The sequence below is a fragment of the Dermacentor silvarum genome, chromosome 1 (genome assembly GCF_013339745.2).
Source record: "Dermacentor silvarum isolate Dsil-2018 chromosome 1, BIME_Dsil_1.4, whole genome shotgun sequence".
In the NCBI taxonomy this organism is placed as follows: Eukaryota; Metazoa; Arthropoda; class Arachnida; order Ixodida; family Ixodidae; genus Dermacentor; species Dermacentor silvarum.
In genome coordinates, this window is record NC_051154.1 from 74,627,804 (window position 1) to 74,646,607 (window position 18,804).

Below are 18,804 nucleotides of genomic sequence, written 5' to 3' on the forward strand. Positions count from 1 at the left end.
CCGGGAGCCGCGAGATGACCGCGCCGAGCAGTTCCAACCAGAGCCCATACCATTAACCTACACTCACATCCTACAACACTATCGCCTTTCACGAAGAACACTACACCCCCCCCCCCCCCCCCTTCATAATGCTCTGACGCGAGAGGAAGCGGTAACATGGCGAAAATTCCAAACTAACACATATCCACATTTGAGTCTTTACCACGCCATACACCCTGCGCTGTATTCCTATAAATGTCCACACTGTGATCAATGTGCAACACTTTACCACAGGGTATGGACTTGCGCAAACACACCACAGCTCACACCCATAACACACCCCACCACACGGCAATGGGAGGCAGCGCTGTCCAGCTCCGACTCGACGGACCAGCTCAACCTGGTCAATCGAGCGAGAAGGGCAGATAAGGCCGTTGGACTCCTGGACTGAGGGGACCACCCACGGCAGAGCGGAGGAGCTACCTACGCTCGCGTGCTCTTTGGATTAAAGTTTATTCTCTCTCTCTCTCATTGAGGTTTTTTCCTGGCCGTTGCATATGTACAAAATGTAAACAAGATTCTTGAATGACAAAGATTCATCAAAATATTTGTCAACTTGTTCATGACCTTTACGTTTTCATATCAGCTGCATGCACTGCTTTGCTGGTTTCGAACTCATATAGACGTTTTCAGGAGGGCGCTTCTGACGGTAGAGTATGTGTCAGTGTTGCCTGTTCGGTCTGGACTGTGAGCTTGCCTTGCGCTTGCATTGCGGAGTGGTAGCTTTCCTTCGATGTTTCCGTTTATTTTTGTCACGAATGATTTACGCTCGTAAATAATGACATATATACTCATCAAAAGGCTACAGGCCAGCACTGTGCAGTTTATGGGTGCACAAACAACCAGCGGAAAATAACGATTTTGGGGACTAAGTGTGTTCGCAACACAGCACTCCGCGAGACCACTGCCGCGATGTGGTATGTTCACGCTTCGCCGGTTTCCTGCATCACCTGAGGACTTTGTATTTCAGTCTAATGTGAACCAACGCACACATCAGTAAAATAACGCATTTTGGTAAACTCTTTTCGGCACATTTCCCAATAGGTTGCGAGAATTGTAAGCTCTTCGATGCAATATTTTCTCGTATGTAGTGGCAGAGGCTACATTTGTTATTCTTTCAAACAAGACGTCATTCCAGTGCCTAATACGGGGGTCACACGGCGCACTTTTGATCGTGATCGAGCCCGATATGGGTCGAATTTATTGGTCGCGATTGGCTTCTTTGCTCAATCTGCGGAAGGGAGCAAATCGCGGTCGAACATTCCGATCCAGATCGGTCTCGATCGCTATCAAAAGTGACCGTGCGACACCGGTATAAGACAAATTGGAGCACTCTGCGAGAGATCTAGTGGGTAAATACACTTCGCAACGATCTGGAAAAATCGTGTCCTATGGAAGATGTATGCAGACCCTGTGTCCACCAAAACATTTTCTCTGCGTTCACACGCACCCTGCGCAGCCCTGCCCATAAAGGTAATTAACTTCAACAGTGTGGTGCTGCATCGAGCTCACCCATCTTTGAGCGTTGTCTATGTGCTTGGGCAGCAAGAGAATGCAAAAACGAACGTGTCAACCTCATCAGCGTGGCATAGCGCCAGTGCTATAGAGTTCGGGAACCGTAATGCGCTAACTGTGCGTGGCGTAGAAACGCGCTAAATGAGCCCGCGCAAGTAAGAACGTAAAAACGGTATTCGCATGGTTACGCGGACAATAGCATCATGCTTGCAAGAATAACAGTAACGAAAAAAATTAATTATTCGCACAGTCGATCAAGTGAAATACTTACGTGCGTGCCGTGACCGCTTCGCTGACCACTAAGCGTTTTTCGCTCACGGTCAGTAGTGGTTTACAGTAATATGCATATGTATTTATTCGACAATTGTTAAGACTCGACATTACTTTATTATGAACATAGCACAGTGAGACGGTGCAAGGGAAACGAGAGAAAGAGCAGAGATGGCCCTAACGCTGCAATATTATTGGCTTATTTCGCTTCAGAGATAGCGCACACGAACCATTCTTGCCGTACGCCATATCTTCAATACAATCTTCGCGCACAATCTACGTTAAAGTTCACCGTGAGCGAAGCTTGTTTCAAATTCAGACATTCGAAAGAAAAGCCATTCCAGGTAAACAAACGTAAAAAAATAGGTAAACAAATATATCTTTATAACAAGTCTTGTTATAATCCCTATTGGGATTGACATTATGTATAAATAAATAAATACTAAATACTGAAAATAAAAAGCTAGCACCTGGGCTGTATCAGTTACGCTGGCATCTGTGGTCACTGTCGCGCGTCGGTTCGCTGCATGCAGGTACCGCGCTGCTCGATCGCCACGCTTATGCTTTGACAGATGGTTATAAGCACCCTGCACTGCACCAGATCCAATAAATTTTGCATGATTGAGCTGTTAAGTTGCGTCGGAAGCGCATTGAGTAACCACCGCATATCTACCAACCACTGACAGACGTCGTCGGGTCGCCGGCGCCTGGTTCTAAGCATTGCCCGACAGCTACGCACGCGCCTGCTTTCGCTAAATCAGGCAACCCTCAACCGCGAAACGTAATGGTGATCAGATTCAATCGACGATACGGTCACATGTGCCCAGCAATAACAATGAATTATACCGCTGATTAGCACGCCAAGTCTCGACGAAGCAGACGCGGCTGCCGCCGCTACCCACGACGAAACACCACATCCACTGGCTGGGCTTGCTGTTGCCATGGCACACTACACTGAGCGCTCACGCGAGCACGTGAAAGATGTAACAAGTCAAGCGGCACAAGACAAGCGACGCGGAAAAAAACAATCGAAATAATGCGCGGCGAAGATAACACAACCGAAGTGCCGCCGGCCTCCTCTCGCAAGGCTCACAGTCCAAAATGGCGGCATAACATGTTCTGACGCTAGACGTCGCCCGTGTCGGCCAATGGCGCTGCTCAAACGTCGGTTTGTGAAAAGGTCTATAGTTCTAAAGTTCGTGGGATATTTTCTTTACTTACTAAATAGACAAAAAACGTGGAAGCATTGATATAAGTTATTTCTGGCACAATTGTTGGGACATACGAATATATTCTTTCATGAAAAAATACATAATTTACTTGAGAGTGCGTAGCGTTCAATAATTCGTTTGCAGCATCTAATATACAATGGCATTGGTAATGTCAATGCAGTGATTATCCATGTATGTGATCCCTCGACAAATTCTATAAGGAGAAGGCCGCGCTGCAACGTCAGCGCCCCCCCCCCCCCCCCACCCCGAACAAATTTTCAGGCTACGCCACTGCCCGCTTGATATATAACTGACTTTTGAAATATGGCTAGGTATTGAAATAAGGCTACGTATGCTGACGTTGATAATGAAAATAAGTCGGTTTCGCCCGTAATGCGAAGCGTTGTAGCAGTATTTCAGTCAGACTTAAAAGACTGCTATAAAGCAGCTGGAAAGTTACGGCTAAGTGCCATAAATACGCATGCTATTAGAAGGGCGCACCATCTCGGTGTTTCGAACTGAAGGTAGTTCAAATTCGGGTGGCCTCCTGAAATATTAAAAAAAAATTACCCATTGAGTTACGCCGGTGCATAGCGGTGAAGTTCGACAAATGACCGCAATGGCAATGTCCATAATTCCTAGGTAGAAACCGGTTATCCGGATTTATAAAGAAATAGTCAGGATATCCAGTCTAAATAACCTGCTAGCGAGATAATCAGATATTTTATCACGAACATTCGGCGTCGCTAATAGTTTATACGAATATTCGGTTCTATCGCAAGTATCCAATTACCATCTATGCAAATAGCAATAATTCATAGTATAAAAAGTTTTAGAATGTGGCCATGACTTCAAATCTTCATTTTATGCTTTATGCGTCCCTTGATACCCAGAAAGGGCCACTAGATTTTTTTTTTCTACAAGGACGTCTGCATCTTTAGGCATCCAACTCGCTCATCGGCATCCAAAATAGCTCATCGAAAGTAAAAAAATCTTGAAGGATTTCTCTGATGTTTTCAGTTAACCATACAGTTCGGGAATTAATATCTCGAAACTGGTGTCATCCCGAGAATTCGTTCCAAGTGAATCTACTCTTGCGAACTTCTCGGCTACAATTTGTTAACTGCAATATGGGTCATAAGGTAACTAGTTAAAAACATCATTAGTGAATTTCTTAATTAGTTGATTATGCATTTCAATTTTTTGTGCAAGTAATGTCCGCTTCTTCGAGTAGACCAGCTCATGAACTATAATTGTGCTATCTGCCACAGACAACCTTTAAAAATTTTTGAAAGTGTTCGCTGAAACATCATGTATACAAGATGAGGAAATAACACCCCCTGGGCTTAACGTGGTCAAATTTGACAGGAAACACTGCCGAGGAGGTGGCGTAGCTCTTTTTATGGAGTCTAACTTTAGCTATTTAGTGATACACGCTCCAGCTGAACTATGCTTGGTGCAAGCTTTACGTTGAAAATAAATTTCTAACAATCAGCGTCTTTTATCGTCCTTCATGTTCGGGCCCTTCAGCTCCTTTATAGTCTGAATACGTTCTTGCACGCGTGCCTCTTCGTACCTACTGATCATGGGAGATATTAATACCTCAATGATCTCGTGGTCATCACTAGCTTCGACTGGTGATAACGTTCGCTTATCAAAGGGAGCTTCTTGAGCTTTCAATGTCGAGCGGTCTTAAGCATCTAGTCCAGGTGCCAACCAGTGGTCAGGCAGTTTTATATATACTCTTTCTCAGTCCCCGTTTCGTAGATGGCAGTTTTTGAGGTACAGTGTACGGCGATTGAAACGTGATACTTGGACCGCATGGCGTCCGGTGCTTATCGCGCCTCTGGGGAACACCAAATGCAGTCACATTGTGTCACAAAGGCTCTCGTCTTCATCGTGTATACCACAATTAATCAGCTCCCCAGTGCGGAGCGGCGGCGCAAAAAGCGCCGGCAGGCCATCGCGCTTCGAGTATCGCGTTTCAATCGCTGAGCACTGTATATACAGCCTCCCGCATTTTTAGCTAAATCGCGCGAGAACGCTATAATATGGTCGTACGTCGTCATGAAGGGAACATCGCATTAGACGACTCTTGCGCAGGAGAGTGCTTAGTGCACTTGAAAGTACCTCTGCCATCCTCGCTGATTATCGCCGCTTAAAGGCGCTGAAATGACGCGTGGTGGACGCTCGCGCAATATAGATAAAAATTCGGAAGGCTGTACATATTGCTAAGCATAAAGCAATTTCAGTTTGTTTCTCTTTCTGTACCCAAACCAAACATATCGTTCACCTCATTTCTCAATTTTAGCCGCGCGGATGACGCTTCCGTTATTGATACATTTAGTGACTCTTTCAATCGTTTTGTACAACTCAGTGTTGATAATGATTTCGATTATTAAAGCGAAGTTCTGTTTGCCTACTTTCCCTGGTTTGGCATGACTGATGGTGTCTGGGTGCTGCTGCGTCGGTCGGTATCTCGGCAGACATATATGTGGATATATATAGGAGGTATACCGGGCATAGCGCAGACCGGCACCGGATCTAGTACAAGCCTAGAATGGCCTGAGGGGCCAGGTGTTGTACATAGGCGCGGACGTGAGCTCTAACACACATATGCCGTCGTTGTCTTTTCATCTTCGTCCATTTCATCGCCTTCATTTCGTTGTGATCGTTCCGTCGTTGCCATATGCCGACGTCATCGTTTGGCCGGCTTTATTTTCTTCTCCTCCCTGCGTTCTCATTTCGTCGCCATCTTACTGTCGTTATCACGCAGCCGTAATCATGCTGTTGATCACGCCGCCATTATTATGACACCGTCGTCGTTGCGTCGTCGTCGTACAGTAATCGTCATGCCGTCATGGTCGTTCAATCGTCGTCATTCTGTCGCATACATTCCGGTGTCGTCACCTTCCTAGCACGACGAATCTTCGGGTTTCATATTGCATCCACCCAGGTTAGCTTCCGCATCGCCATCTGATTTTTGTTTACATAGGTACGACGCACTCTTGGCAATCGTTAGAAGCTAACAAGACTACATTTATTTGTCCCTTAATGCGGCATTTTTTTTTTATTACTTTGACTTAGGCGCTTGAATGTATGGACGCGTGAGTCTTTTTACGAACATCAGAATGCGTGGTCTTGTTCACCGAAGCAAGCAATTGACCTCTTTTACTAATTTATTGGTACCTACTCATTTGGAAATAGTAACTCGTTGATCTGAGCCTTTCAACTTCGTGGGTTAAGTTTCCTGGTGAAGTGTGCACACGTGGTTTGAATAGAGCTGAGCGAAGACGCGATTATGATGATCTTATCCTTGACAGTTTTTTGCACGACGGGAGCACGATTTTAGCAGCGGTTGTACAGATCTAGAAGAATATGCCCAACACCCGTGTTCTTGCATAATTCTAAACTTGACATCCCAAAACTACAACTCGCATTAGCTGACAGTTCACGAGTGAAACTTAGGCCGATGCCACTTTGATGGAACACTAACCACTCTACGATTACAATCCGACCTGTACAGTAACTACTAATAAATCACCAACAAATCTCATAATTCCGTTATGAAGTTCCTTTCTTCGTGTTCTACCTTATTTTCGTTGCGCTGCTATACAAAAAAAAGAGTAAATTTATGTTCACCTTCTTATTCCTACTAACGTGAAGCAAGGAAAAGCAAGTTACCGTACCAGTGGAAACCGAACCCACAGCCTCCGCATGATGCATGAGAATAGCCGGATGCCACCGAGGATGGGAAATACCGGGCCCAAGCTACACTGCACTGCAAAGTGGAGTTGCTGAGTGGGGTTTACGGCTCTATCATCGAGGTGCTACGCTTTAATTCGCTCGCCTGCAGCAACCTAGAATTGGCATCTGAGCTTCACCGAAAAATGGTCGATTCCTAAAACACATCCACATCAGATCCCACCATTAACCGCGCGTTGCTGCGACATCACACTGGAGAAGGAAAACTGTAGAGCTCGAGAGATCCTTATTCATATTCTAGGCCTCTCAGCAAATTTATTCACGTATCGTATAGTTCAGAAAGGAGCCGCAAAGAGCGTCTGCTTCTAGAAAAAAATGAAGAAACACAAATACAGATGACGCAGCACGTTGTTGATATATACACACATTGGTGAGATAGAATGACGCCTATCTTTCGCAGGAGCTGCTTCGAAGGTGCTTTGTTCCGCTGCGTTTCCGCGTGCGCCTGAATTCACCACCTAACCTCCCAATTGGCAGCGCTCTTGGAGGCTGCTAACCTTCGCAACGACGGACATGCACAAGAACCAGAACAAATACGAAGGAAGGCATAACGTGCACGACACAGCGCTCGTGTCGTGCCTTGTTTTTTTTTTTTTTTTTTTTTTTTTTTTTAAGCGAAGCTTTATATGGCTAGACGAAATCGCCTGTTGACAGAAAACTATCATCATCAGCATTGGCTCGATCGTCGTCGTCTTCTCCCGCAGCTGGCTTGTTGGCGCCCCTCGGTTTGCGCTCGTGCTCGTGCTCGGCACGCGCTCGCGCCGCTGATACCGCGTTCGTCGTCGTTGTCTGCTTCCGCAGCTGGCTGCGTTGCCGCTAATCATTCCAGCGTAGAATTTCATATCTCTTCTGTCGTCGTAATGGGGAGGCCGCGTTTACGGGGGTATGAGCCATTAATTGTTTTACGTAACGGACAGATTTAATTTTGAAGCAATTTAATTTCGAAGAATCGCAAGCGGCAATGGGGCGGGATAATACCGAATGCTGATAACCACCCCGCCTAGCAAACTCGAGACATCGAACGCAAGCGACAACAGCAGACTGCGGGCATACCGTCAGTGACGTCGTTCTCCCCGTCACAGCCGAACGTCTGTGTAATCTCATAATTGAGAAATACTTTAATGAACCCTCGGGATTAACGCAGTGATAAACACCGGAGCCACATGTTTCAGCTTCGTTGGTTAACGATCTTCCCGGAGTGGAAGAGCCGACATTCTTTTTTTTTTTTTTTTTTTTTTTGTCATTTGGCCGGTTTTTGTGTCCGCAACCATGCATGTAATCAAACAAGCCCAACTTGCAGTCTTCCAACTTTTTTTTAATACCAGCTTGTGTGATTGGCCGCGCTATAGGCCGGCCGTAAACCTAGCTTGCCGTCACGAGCTTCCGCACGACACGAGGCAGCAACATACTGCCCACACGTGCAGCTAGCCGCGCCTGTCACGAGCGTCCATTCGCAACGGAAACGACGCCGCTGCCATGAGGACCACCGTTTTAGGAGCTGGGTGCGCGTGCAAACGTTGTCAAGATGACGCAGATTTTTCGAGGGAAGCATGTGCTACTACCCTCTGGCAGATTCCTTAGGCCCGGCGGCAGCCTTTCGCGATACAGCGCGCCGAGACTGACAGCGTTCGAGCCCGCCTCGAAGTGCGGACAGTGCATCTGAGGAACACCAGCCCGAGCTGCATACGGCGGGACCAGAAAATGAACGCCCCGCCTGCAGTGAAGGAAATCGCCGATGTATCGCCGCCTTCGGAGGCAAGCGAAGGTAGGAAAAGCATGTTTTACCTCGTGATGCACGCAGCGTGCTTCGAGCTCGCTCGAAAATCTCTGATGTCGTTCAGCTCGAAACTGCTTCCATCATTTTACACCGCGTCTCCAACGCGCACAGCCAAGAACAGTGCAACTTACCTGTTTGAATCAAGCCATTTGATTGGTTAATTATAAATTTGTACTTACTTGAACTAGCAGTAGCAATACTGTAGAACTAACAACAACTTACAAGTACCTTAGGGTGCACCTTCAGTGTGACTTTACATGGCATCACCATATCGACCTCACCCTAGCGTGTGCTAACCCTCTCTTGGTCTTCTTAATCGTAACCTCAAACATGCCCCTATCCACCTAAAAAGCTTGCTTATGCTACTCTAATACGTCCTAAAATTGAATAAGCTGCGGTGATTTGGGACCCCGATCAAGCCTACGTTATCACTAACATCGAATCCTTGCCGAGCCGTGCTGTTGGCTCCATTTTTTCAGACTAGTCATCCTATGTCTCAGAACTAAAAAAAAACGTGCCGAACTGGAAGACCTATCATGTCGCCGTAAACTTGCTTGCTTAACACTTTTCCATAAGCTTTATCACCATCCATCCCTTCACAACGATTTCTTTCAGTCACCCCATGCATGCCATCTTTCCACGACATGATCATTCTTTCAAAGTTAAACTCGTAAAGTGCCATTCATCCTCTCATGACAACTCATTCATTCCTCGCACGATCATTCAGTGGAACAATTTGCCATCACACATCGCCACAGAAACTGACACAAAAAAATTCTAAGATTTACTTCGCTGTGATGGAAATGTGCAATAATACTTTGTTGATTTTCTTTTGTTCATCATTGCCTCTCGTATTATGCTTTATGTTTTAATTGCTGTTTTTTTTATTATTTATCTATGTATTGTTGTTCTTCTTCCTAATATGTAGAGCGTTTATTAATGAATGTATCCACCCGTCCCCCCTATGTAATACCCTCCCCGTGCAGGGCCTTTAGGGGTAAATGAATGAATGAATAAATAAATAAATAAATAAATAAAACAACTTTCGAAGTGCGCTTATACAAGTGTTTAAATTCCGACTGGCTGTAAGCCGCGCCGCTATTACACTGTATACCTCAGTGATATGGGAGGGCAATGGAAAGGGACGCCTCAATCCGGTGCCAACGTGTTCACGCGAAGACTTGTCGTCGTCAAAGCCCTTGAAGAAGATATGTCGTCTCGTCAAATCGTTGGTAGCGGACTGAGGTGTCCCTTTCCCTTGTTGTCCCGTATTTCCTGCTCAGGTATCCATCTTCCTACTACCACTTCTGGTACCTCGGATCCCTCAGAGATATCCATATGAGCACATAGGCACATAAGCAGAAATATCACGGTATTAGTACTGAAGGGCACAACAGCAACAACAAGGGTGGACGATTGGCTGCCAGGAGCGGAGGTGATCAACAAATCAAATGCTTGACCCTGTATTCCTGTACACTTTAACAATGAGGGCAATTCCTCTATGTGAGATATGTTGCACTCCAGTGAAGCGATCGATGATCACCAGAAGAACGCAGATCACGTGAGCACACGGATGAGTGGTATTTTATTAAAACCTATTACCCAATTCAGATGCAGCGTAGTATATCGATATTAAGGCCCACCTTAGCTTTAGAAATGGTGCTCGTTTTCACATTCATGCATAGCAGCGTGCTGCGAGAAAGTGCTGATAGCTTTTGTCTGGACGAGCTGTGTGCCAAAGCTCGCATGTGAATTCACGCCCGTCAAGCAACAACGTGAGCAATGCAGCTGCAAAAAATCAACAAAAAATTTGTACCGTCCATGACAGCGACGTTGCGCAGCCAAATGTACTGACGTAGTTGGAAAGAAATGCGTCCACTGCAACGCGGCAACTGTCAAGAAATATGCTGTGGCCCCATGATCGTGCTGCGTATCGGCGATAGTTACGACGTCACCGCAACAGTTGGCGGGCACCCCGGAGCATGCAGAAAGAAGCCGTCACGCAAGATGAAATTCTTTTGCACTGTGCACAACTTCTTCGAGACGTTATCGTCTCCAATGCGAAAACAAATCGCATTTTCCTGAAAGAATTTGTGCCATATGCCATTGGCATCGTAGCAAAGTATAGTCAGCTAAACGACATGATTAGGCCCGTTAGGCGCCCACTTGAGCATGGACGCGCAAATGGGAACTATGAAAACTTTTTTTTGCAGCCAGATAATCAAATTTATATGCTCAAATTTTTATTTGCTGCAGCTAAACTCAATGAGTAAAGTAAAAGCCGCCTGAGTGTCAAGAGATCGCAGTTCCCAAGACTGTATGCTTGGGCGTGTTGGTATTGCATTGCTAAATGTAAGAGCGCGATACACGCACACAGAGAGACGGAGCTCCATGTCTGTGTTTTGCGTTCTTACATTTAACAATGCCATCGTAGTGTTTATTTTGCACAGAACAAGTGAAGCTTGTGCCTGTTCGGTATCCAAGCCGTTGCGCCACTCCTTCCCCGCGTGTGTGCAGGCAGGCTGTTTTGATAAAAGTGCCACTCGCTGTTCTTCCAAGAATGTTGTAATTGTTAGGCGATATCGCATTACGTGCCCTGCGCAACATTCGGACATATCAGTCAATGTTTCAAAGGCTGTTGTAGGAATGGCTTCTTAAGAGCTCACGAAGCAGCGCAGCCATGTGGGAATGCATTAACCGCACAGCGCAGCCGTGCTATCGCTGTGGCGATCAGCAATATATACGTCCGCTCCCTATACTGTATATGCTTTCTTTGATCACTTCATGTGGCACATACTGAACATGTGCGGGAGGCGCTGCGGCTCCCCCCCCCCCCCCCCCCCCGGCGGTGCCTCAGCGCCTCCCCCCCTCCCCCGCTCCTCAAAAAGTCAGTACCAGAGTCCTGTTACCCAGACCGTTTATGGTTTCTTTTGAGGTGCCTCTACATTTTCCCTTCAAATGTTTTTGGGGCTAAAAGCTAACTGCATCATTGTTCACGCGGACGTGCACGGCTTTTATTCATAATTTCGCTTTATTTCTGAAAATCCTGGCAATAGGAAAACAAGTGCATTAGAAGCACCAACGGCGGCTCCCTTATCCGTATTTTTTCACTTCAACGTGTTATTTTAATTTCCAGTGTGAACACCATGCACAGACACATTATATTTCAATGTGTACACAGCACAAAATTTATGATATTTTGAAAAAGAGGGAGCCAACTAACAATTATTTCTAATGATATGTATAGCCCATGTCTAGGGAATCAATATGTTCAATATGCTGTATGTTCAAGTCACTACAAATTGCTTTGCGCACTTTTTTGACACTGAAAAAGACCTGCAGTCTTCAGTGACCCTTTCGGCAGAGTCATTTATCAACGGTGTGTGAAATGCACGTGAACGATATGTGTCTCAGCATTGCTTCTCTTTCCTGTAGGTAATGCTAGCGACTCATGAAAAAATAACATATAATAATTTACAACATTTATTGGGGATGGAAACATCGCAACGTGCATGCAGAGGTCATAAATATATATAATTCACTTATAGTAACCGAAATGAGGCCAAGCCGGATTCACTCGAAATCAGAATTAATAGCAGTCATGCGCAGCAGAGCTTCTACTATAGGACTCATAAAAAAAAAAGAAAAAGAGGCTGGAGTTTTGCCGGAAAGGCGAAGCAGTAATAATGATAGCGAAGCATAAGACAATTACACGAAAAAGATTCTCCGCGTATAAATCCGTGTAAGAGCCGCACCCCCACTTGAAAGCAAATATATATATATATATATATATATATATATATATTAATCTAACCGAGAAGGAATCGCGTTCAGCGCGATTCCGATCGCGCTCCGCTGCGAATTTTCCCGCGCAGCGTACTTTCGGGTGTCGCAACTATAAAAAAAAAAATGTCACAGTTTCGCCTTAAGGGCGAAGCAATGAATGCGATAGCAACACAGCAATGTCATACGAAGTAAGGTGAGCCGCTTTGGTAGCAATATGAATTGTAGTAAACATGAGCTTTAAGTAAGCAGGTGTGCTGCGGCGTAAGTAGACCGACATGAAGAGAGACTGGATGACCACGAGAAGGCGCGTGTGAAACCGTGGTGTTGATGAGAAGCGCTTCCCGTGGGCAGCGCGTGCGAAGGGACACACCGGTAGCGCTGCACTGCCGATCCGGGCAGCATTGCATGTGTAGCGTGCGTTGGAAAATGTGGCCCGACTATTACTAACTGAATGAACAAGCGTGCATGGTGTGAGCGCGCACAAACAAACACGAATAGATCACACTGAATGACTGCAGACAACGACTGTCAAAACACCGGCAGCAAGCATACGCCGCTGCGGGCGAAGGTATACGTGCGTCTATCGCTTCAACAGAAACTGAGTGGCGAATGTACGGGTCAGAGCCGTGTGGAGGTAAGAGACGGTGCGCGCGAGCGACGAGTGACGAGCGCGGTTGTTGGCAGAGAAGTGCGCCCCCCCCCCCCCCCCCCCCCTGCTCCCTCCGGCGCTCGCTTCCCGCTTCCTTGCTTGCGCGTGGGAGATTGAGTGCGTTCGCTCTCCGTGATAGCGCGCGTCCCCGCACGCTTCCGCTCGGGCATACGGCGCGCGGCGAAGATTTTATCTATAGGGAACCTCACGGCGACGGCGACGACGACGGCGACGCCGACGGCAGAAATCCGGTGGAAGTGTCCATATAATTGCTATCGCAATAAAAGTCGGTTATAACTTAAGAAGACAGGAGAGGCGCCCCGCCCTGATCACTGAAGCGCAGCAGCCGATTGCCACCGCGACTAAAGAAATAGTCCCGCTGACGCGACTCGGCCCAGCTCGAAGCGCAGGCTGCCAAGTCCTCTGTCGGCGGGGTCACCGGCTGCATGGCTCATGGCGTCAGTTTAGAGTGCACGCCCATTGGTGGATGCTCGTGTGCATCCGCCTTTGAGGGGCAAATGCCGCTGCCTTCTAAAGTTGTACACTGCTATAGAGGGCGTCAAGAGGCGATCGCGGAGGTTTACGGCGGATTTCATACTCGTATAGTTGGAAAAATTAGATAAAATGGCCCGGTCCGTTGTAAGGCTCATCAAAATTGAGGCAAAAAAGTGCGGCCCTCACACGAGTCTGTACGTTCGTTATATCGCTTATATGAATTGTAGTAACATTTACTCACTAATTAAATTAACAAACATCGTGCAATGCACGGACCACGTAAACCTGTAAATATCCCGCTGGATGACCACGATCAGTCGCTATCACAATGCTGGCATTATGATAAACGCCGGCAGCGAGGGACGAATGGTTCGTACAGGCGTGCGATTCACCGTGACTCCGAAAATTAGATTCATCATCATCATCTGCATATTCTTATGTCCACTACAGGATGGTTTCTGTCAGCGATTTCCAATTATCCCTGTCTCTTAACTTAAGCTATGCGATCTGCAACACTTGGGGCGCGTAAAAACAGCCTAAGAAGGAAGGCAGCGCGCATGAAGTTAGCAGCCATCCCTGCTCACCCTTGATCAATGCACCCCCAATGATTACCAACAAGTGGATACGGCACGCGGGCTGCGTAAGCGCCAACAGCACACAGTAATTTGCAGCTGCGGTAGGGCTAGATGAGAAGACGCGTGCTCTCCTGCCCATGCACACATTTGATCACGTGACCTCTAACTAACCCGATTATTGAGCGCGCGGGAAGATAGTGTCCATCAAGTGTTACGGCTCAGCGCTACGGGCTTTTTCTCGCACCCTTAGTGTATGGGTCGCTCACTCATATGACTTTTGGACCTTGTACGGAATATCACGGCGACGAAAAGACAGCGAAAATTTGCCTGGAGTGTTGATACAATTGCTGTCGCAATAAAAGGAGAAATAGAAAACAGGCGTCGAGCTCGCTTCTACCGCGGCTGCGGTCGTTGGTGCTCGTGCTGTGCGGACAAACACAGCACGAGCACCAACGACAAAACCAATAGTGGGCACCTCGCTTATCAGTACTTCACCAGAACCCGTCTGACGCTGAAAAGGAAGCGTATTTTCCAGCGTATAAGCACCAGCGGAAACATAACACTACATAGCGTGCGGGGGGAGACAGCGCACGCGAATGGACCAGCCATCTCGGATGGCCCAAGCTTGAACTCGGCGCAGATTAACTCCAAAATAAAGCGCGTGACCCGCGTATGTATGGTAGAGGCAGGAAAAGTAGAAGTTGGGGATCCGTGTGTTCTAGCCGCTAGGCGAAAGAAGACTCCACGCCGCTATCAAGAAGGTTCCTCAGCTGACGTGTTTCCATCAGTGAGTGACATGTCCCGCCAGAGGTTCTATGAAGTACTTGACACAGTGCTGTCTTCGTTAAACAACAGGTATCCATGCACCTGATATGTAGCAGCGTAAGTCCCACATTGAGCAGCTTGCCATAGGGAAGTTCTACGGTGATAGCGTTCTACGGTGACTACCTTGAACCAGGACGCCTGATTTTGCACAGAGATATGCTGCTTGATTTTAAGCCAGCAAAGGTCGGCATCAATGGACATATTTGGGGAGGTCGTGCACATGTTTACGGGTTGCAAGGGCGAACACCTGCGAAACCTTTTGCCGGAAATGACCAAGCTAAAAAATTGCATTGGCCGTACCTGTCTCATCGACCACATCCGAGAGGTCCTTTCCTTGCCTTCGGCGACTGAAAATGTACTTGCGGTCGACGACTGGACAAGCCCGTTTGAACCATCTGGCAATTTTTTCACGCCCACAAAGAACTCTCCCGCAAAATCACTTTGATGATTGCCGGCGACTTCATTTCCAGATTAAGTGCCCGAACGAACACTTTTTCAGTGATGGTGAAATCGTCGCATCAGACAACGAACTGATGTCTTTAATAGGAGAGAGAAAGGCACTAACTTACAAGTCAAAGCAAACCACCAGGCTTAGAAAACAACGCAAAAAGTTATACAAAGGAACGAAAATGGGGTCCATAACAGCGCAAGCAGCGTGAAGGCATTTTGGTAAGAAAAGACGCTTGGTTGCGCTATTTGTAGAACTCCGCAGTCCATGCTGTGCATTTTTCTTATTAATTTTTATTCGTCATATGCTGCATTTGCCGCTCAATCCACGCTGTTCCTATATTTGCTATCGAGTCCTTTCGCGCTTTTGAGATATCGCTGTCTTATTTATTTGTTAATATCTTTATTTATTTGGGCACCTAGCTGATAATTTTTACTCTATAATCCTTTGTTCTGCCTCCGGCAAATAAACGAAACCAGTGGCATAAGGCATGCTTTGGCATGTAATGAAACTATGGCGTTACAGAATCACATTATACTTATGCTAATAATTCTAGTCGTAAGTTGTGTTCAGAAATTGTTATATATCGTTTAATGTTTATATATGTTATGTCTCCTCAATAACTTGCCTTTCGCAAGGAAAAGATTTCTTGTATTTTTTGTATTAAATCTTTTACAAGACGTTACATTGCTTTTTGATAGATGTGTACTTGTGCGACTTAATGCGCACAAGACACATGTATCTCCCTAACGTGTTTAACTGATTCCGCTTGTCGCATGGCTCAACCAAGAGACGCCAGTCTCTTGGCGGTGCGAGGGGACTCAGGCTGTAAAACTGAATTGTCCCCTACGCTGAGGTCTTGCAAAAGAATCCTCATATAAGCTTGTCACTTCAGTGAACAATCTTTCGAGGTCACACGAAGTTTCCACTGTAACTGTTATTAAAGGTCATATACATATATATGCATGCATGGATGGGGTTCGGAAAGCTGGTCAGCCCCCCCCAAATGAAAGCTTTCCGCCTCTGTCACCAAGCGATTCACTGTACGCTGAAACAGAGTAGCCAGCGATTTGGTGTGTATACGAAGGTGTCTCTTCAATGACCTTTACTCGTGTGGTCTGCAGGTATTTAGGGCATGACACGACACATACAAACACTTTATCATTACAGAAGAAACCATAGACATATAATGAAATTTAAATACTAGGCTCCATTGAGTTCATCGTCATCATCGTCAGCCTATATTTATGCCCACTCCTTGCGAAGGCCTCTCCCTGCGGTCTCTAATTACCCCTGTGGCTCATTCCAAGTTGTACCTGCAAATTTCCTAACTTCATCATCCCACCTAGTTTTCTGCCGTCCTCCACTGCGCTTCCCTTTTCTTGGTACCCATTCTGTAACTCTATATAGTGGTTCAGCGGTTATCCATCCGATGCATTACATGGCCTGCCCAGCTCCATTTCTTGCTCTTGATGTCAATTAGAATAACGGCTATCCCCGTTTGCTCTCTGATCCACACCGCTCTCTTCCTGTCTCTTAACGTTAGGCCTAACATTTTTCGATGCATCGCTCTTTGTGCGGTCCTTAACTTGTTCTCGAGATTCTTTGTTAACCGCCAAGTTTCTGCCCCATATGTTAGCACCGGTAGAATGCAATGATTGTACACTTTTCTTTTCAACGACAGTGGTATAAGCTCCCAGTCAGGATTTGGCGATATCTGCCGTATCCACTCCAACCAAATTTGATTCTTCTGTAAATTTCCTTCTCATGATCAGGGTCCCTTGTAAGTAATTGACTGAGATAAAGGTACTCCTTTACAGACTCTAGAGGCTGACTGGCAATCCTGAATTCTTGTTCCCTTGCCAGGCTAGTGAACATTATCTTTGTGTTCTGTACATTAATCTTCAGCCCCACTCTTACACTTTCTGTGTCGTTTAAGAATTAATGCCAGAAGTGCCATCGCCGTGTGCAACACACAAGTAGTTCGCCCACGGCCGAGTACGTCCGCAACTGAAGTCACGAATCACGAGGCGATTTTAACGCAACCTGCAAAAATCGATGTGACGTGTGAAACTGCTGCAGGCATAATGGACGTGATGTATGCCTACCGTAACACACTATGCATTTTCGGCATTTGGTCGGAATATTTTTTATATTTTTAAAGAAGCGGTTAGTATAAGAAATAAGTACTGGGTGAGTTGGGATATATTCATGATTTACAGCACAAAGAAAAAAAGACGGGGACAAGAATGACAAGACAAGGACAAGACCTCCCTACTTTTCCTGGTCACCGTTTTTTTTCCCCCATTTTTTGGTTGGTGTAAGACTGTCTAGAGCGGGAAATGTGACAAGTCGTGGTAACTCTGCAGAAATGGATGCACAGAGGCCTTGGACGGCCTTACCAAGATAGGATGGGTGTTGTGCTCTGCAGTGTTCCAAAAATATCTTGGTTGAAGAGAACCCATGAAGTGAGCACGGCGCGTCTCCTGTGGACTAAGCTCATCGAGAGGCGAACATCCAGTTCCCGCTGCACTTCTCAACGAAGATGCGCCTTTCAGGCAGCCGATACAAACTCGCAGTTAACTTCTTTTCCTTTTTTTTTCAGCCGCCAGCTCTTGATGGCAAGGAATATCCACTAGTCAACTGCTACATTCCATAGCACAGCACGTCACCGCTACCAGCTTTGTGAAGGCGTGCCCTACGCGCACCAGCTGTTACTACATGTACAGTTTTTAACCCGCCTTTCATGATCTTCGCTCGCCAGGATTGCCAGGATTAAAAGGCAACTGGTGCGATCGATCTCGTACGAGGTCGATCTCCTAAACTCCACTTCCATGTCATTCCTGTCCTGTTTCCCTATCCCTTAGGCGCCGGCCAGATGACAACCTACTCTGTAGCCTTGGTGATGGCAACCACCGCCCTCGGTGCCGGACTCCTGCATTTCCCCGCAGCCTACAATATCGCAGGAGGCATCTGCATGGCCACGATCGTTCAGCTGGTGAGCGCTTCTCTCTCTCTCTCTCTCTCTCTCTTCTATATATATATATATATATACAGGGTGTTTCAGCGAACACTTTCAAAATTTATTTAAGGTTGCCTGGGGCAGATAGCCCAATTCTAGTTAATGCGCTGGTCTACTCGAAGAGGCGGACATTACTTGGACAAAAATTGAAATGCATAATCGACTAAATAATAAAAATTCACTAATTAAGTTTTTAACTAATTACCTGATGGCCCATATTGCACTTTATAACTATAGCCGTGGAATTCACAAAGCGGATCCACTTAGAATTAATTCGCAGGATGACACCAGTTTCGAGATATTAATTCCCGAACTTTGCGGAGAAATGCATTGGTGTTCCAGTTAATTTTGTGCTTCAATGCAAAAAGCGACGTTTTGTTAAGAACCTAACTGGAACGCCAATGCATTTCTCCTAAAGTTCGGGAAT

At 46.3% G+C, this 18,804-nt stretch overlaps 1 protein-coding gene across 1 annotated transcript in view; it reads left to right on the top strand.

Moving 5' to 3' along the window:
- Nucleotides 1–8,244: 8,244 nt before the first annotated feature.
- LOC119466261 (putative sodium-coupled neutral amino acid transporter 7) overlaps nt 8,245–18,804 on the top strand; it is a 47,101-nt gene continuing 36,541 nt past the window's right edge. Inside the window, exons 1-2 of the mRNA XM_037726739.2 lie at nt 8,245–8,565; nt 18,223–18,353. Coding sequence (XP_037582667.1) covers nt 8,502–8,565; nt 18,223–18,353 — 195 coding nt within the window. The 5' untranslated portion in view covers nt 8,245–8,501. The remainder of the gene's footprint in view (nt 8,566–18,222; nt 18,354–18,804) is intronic.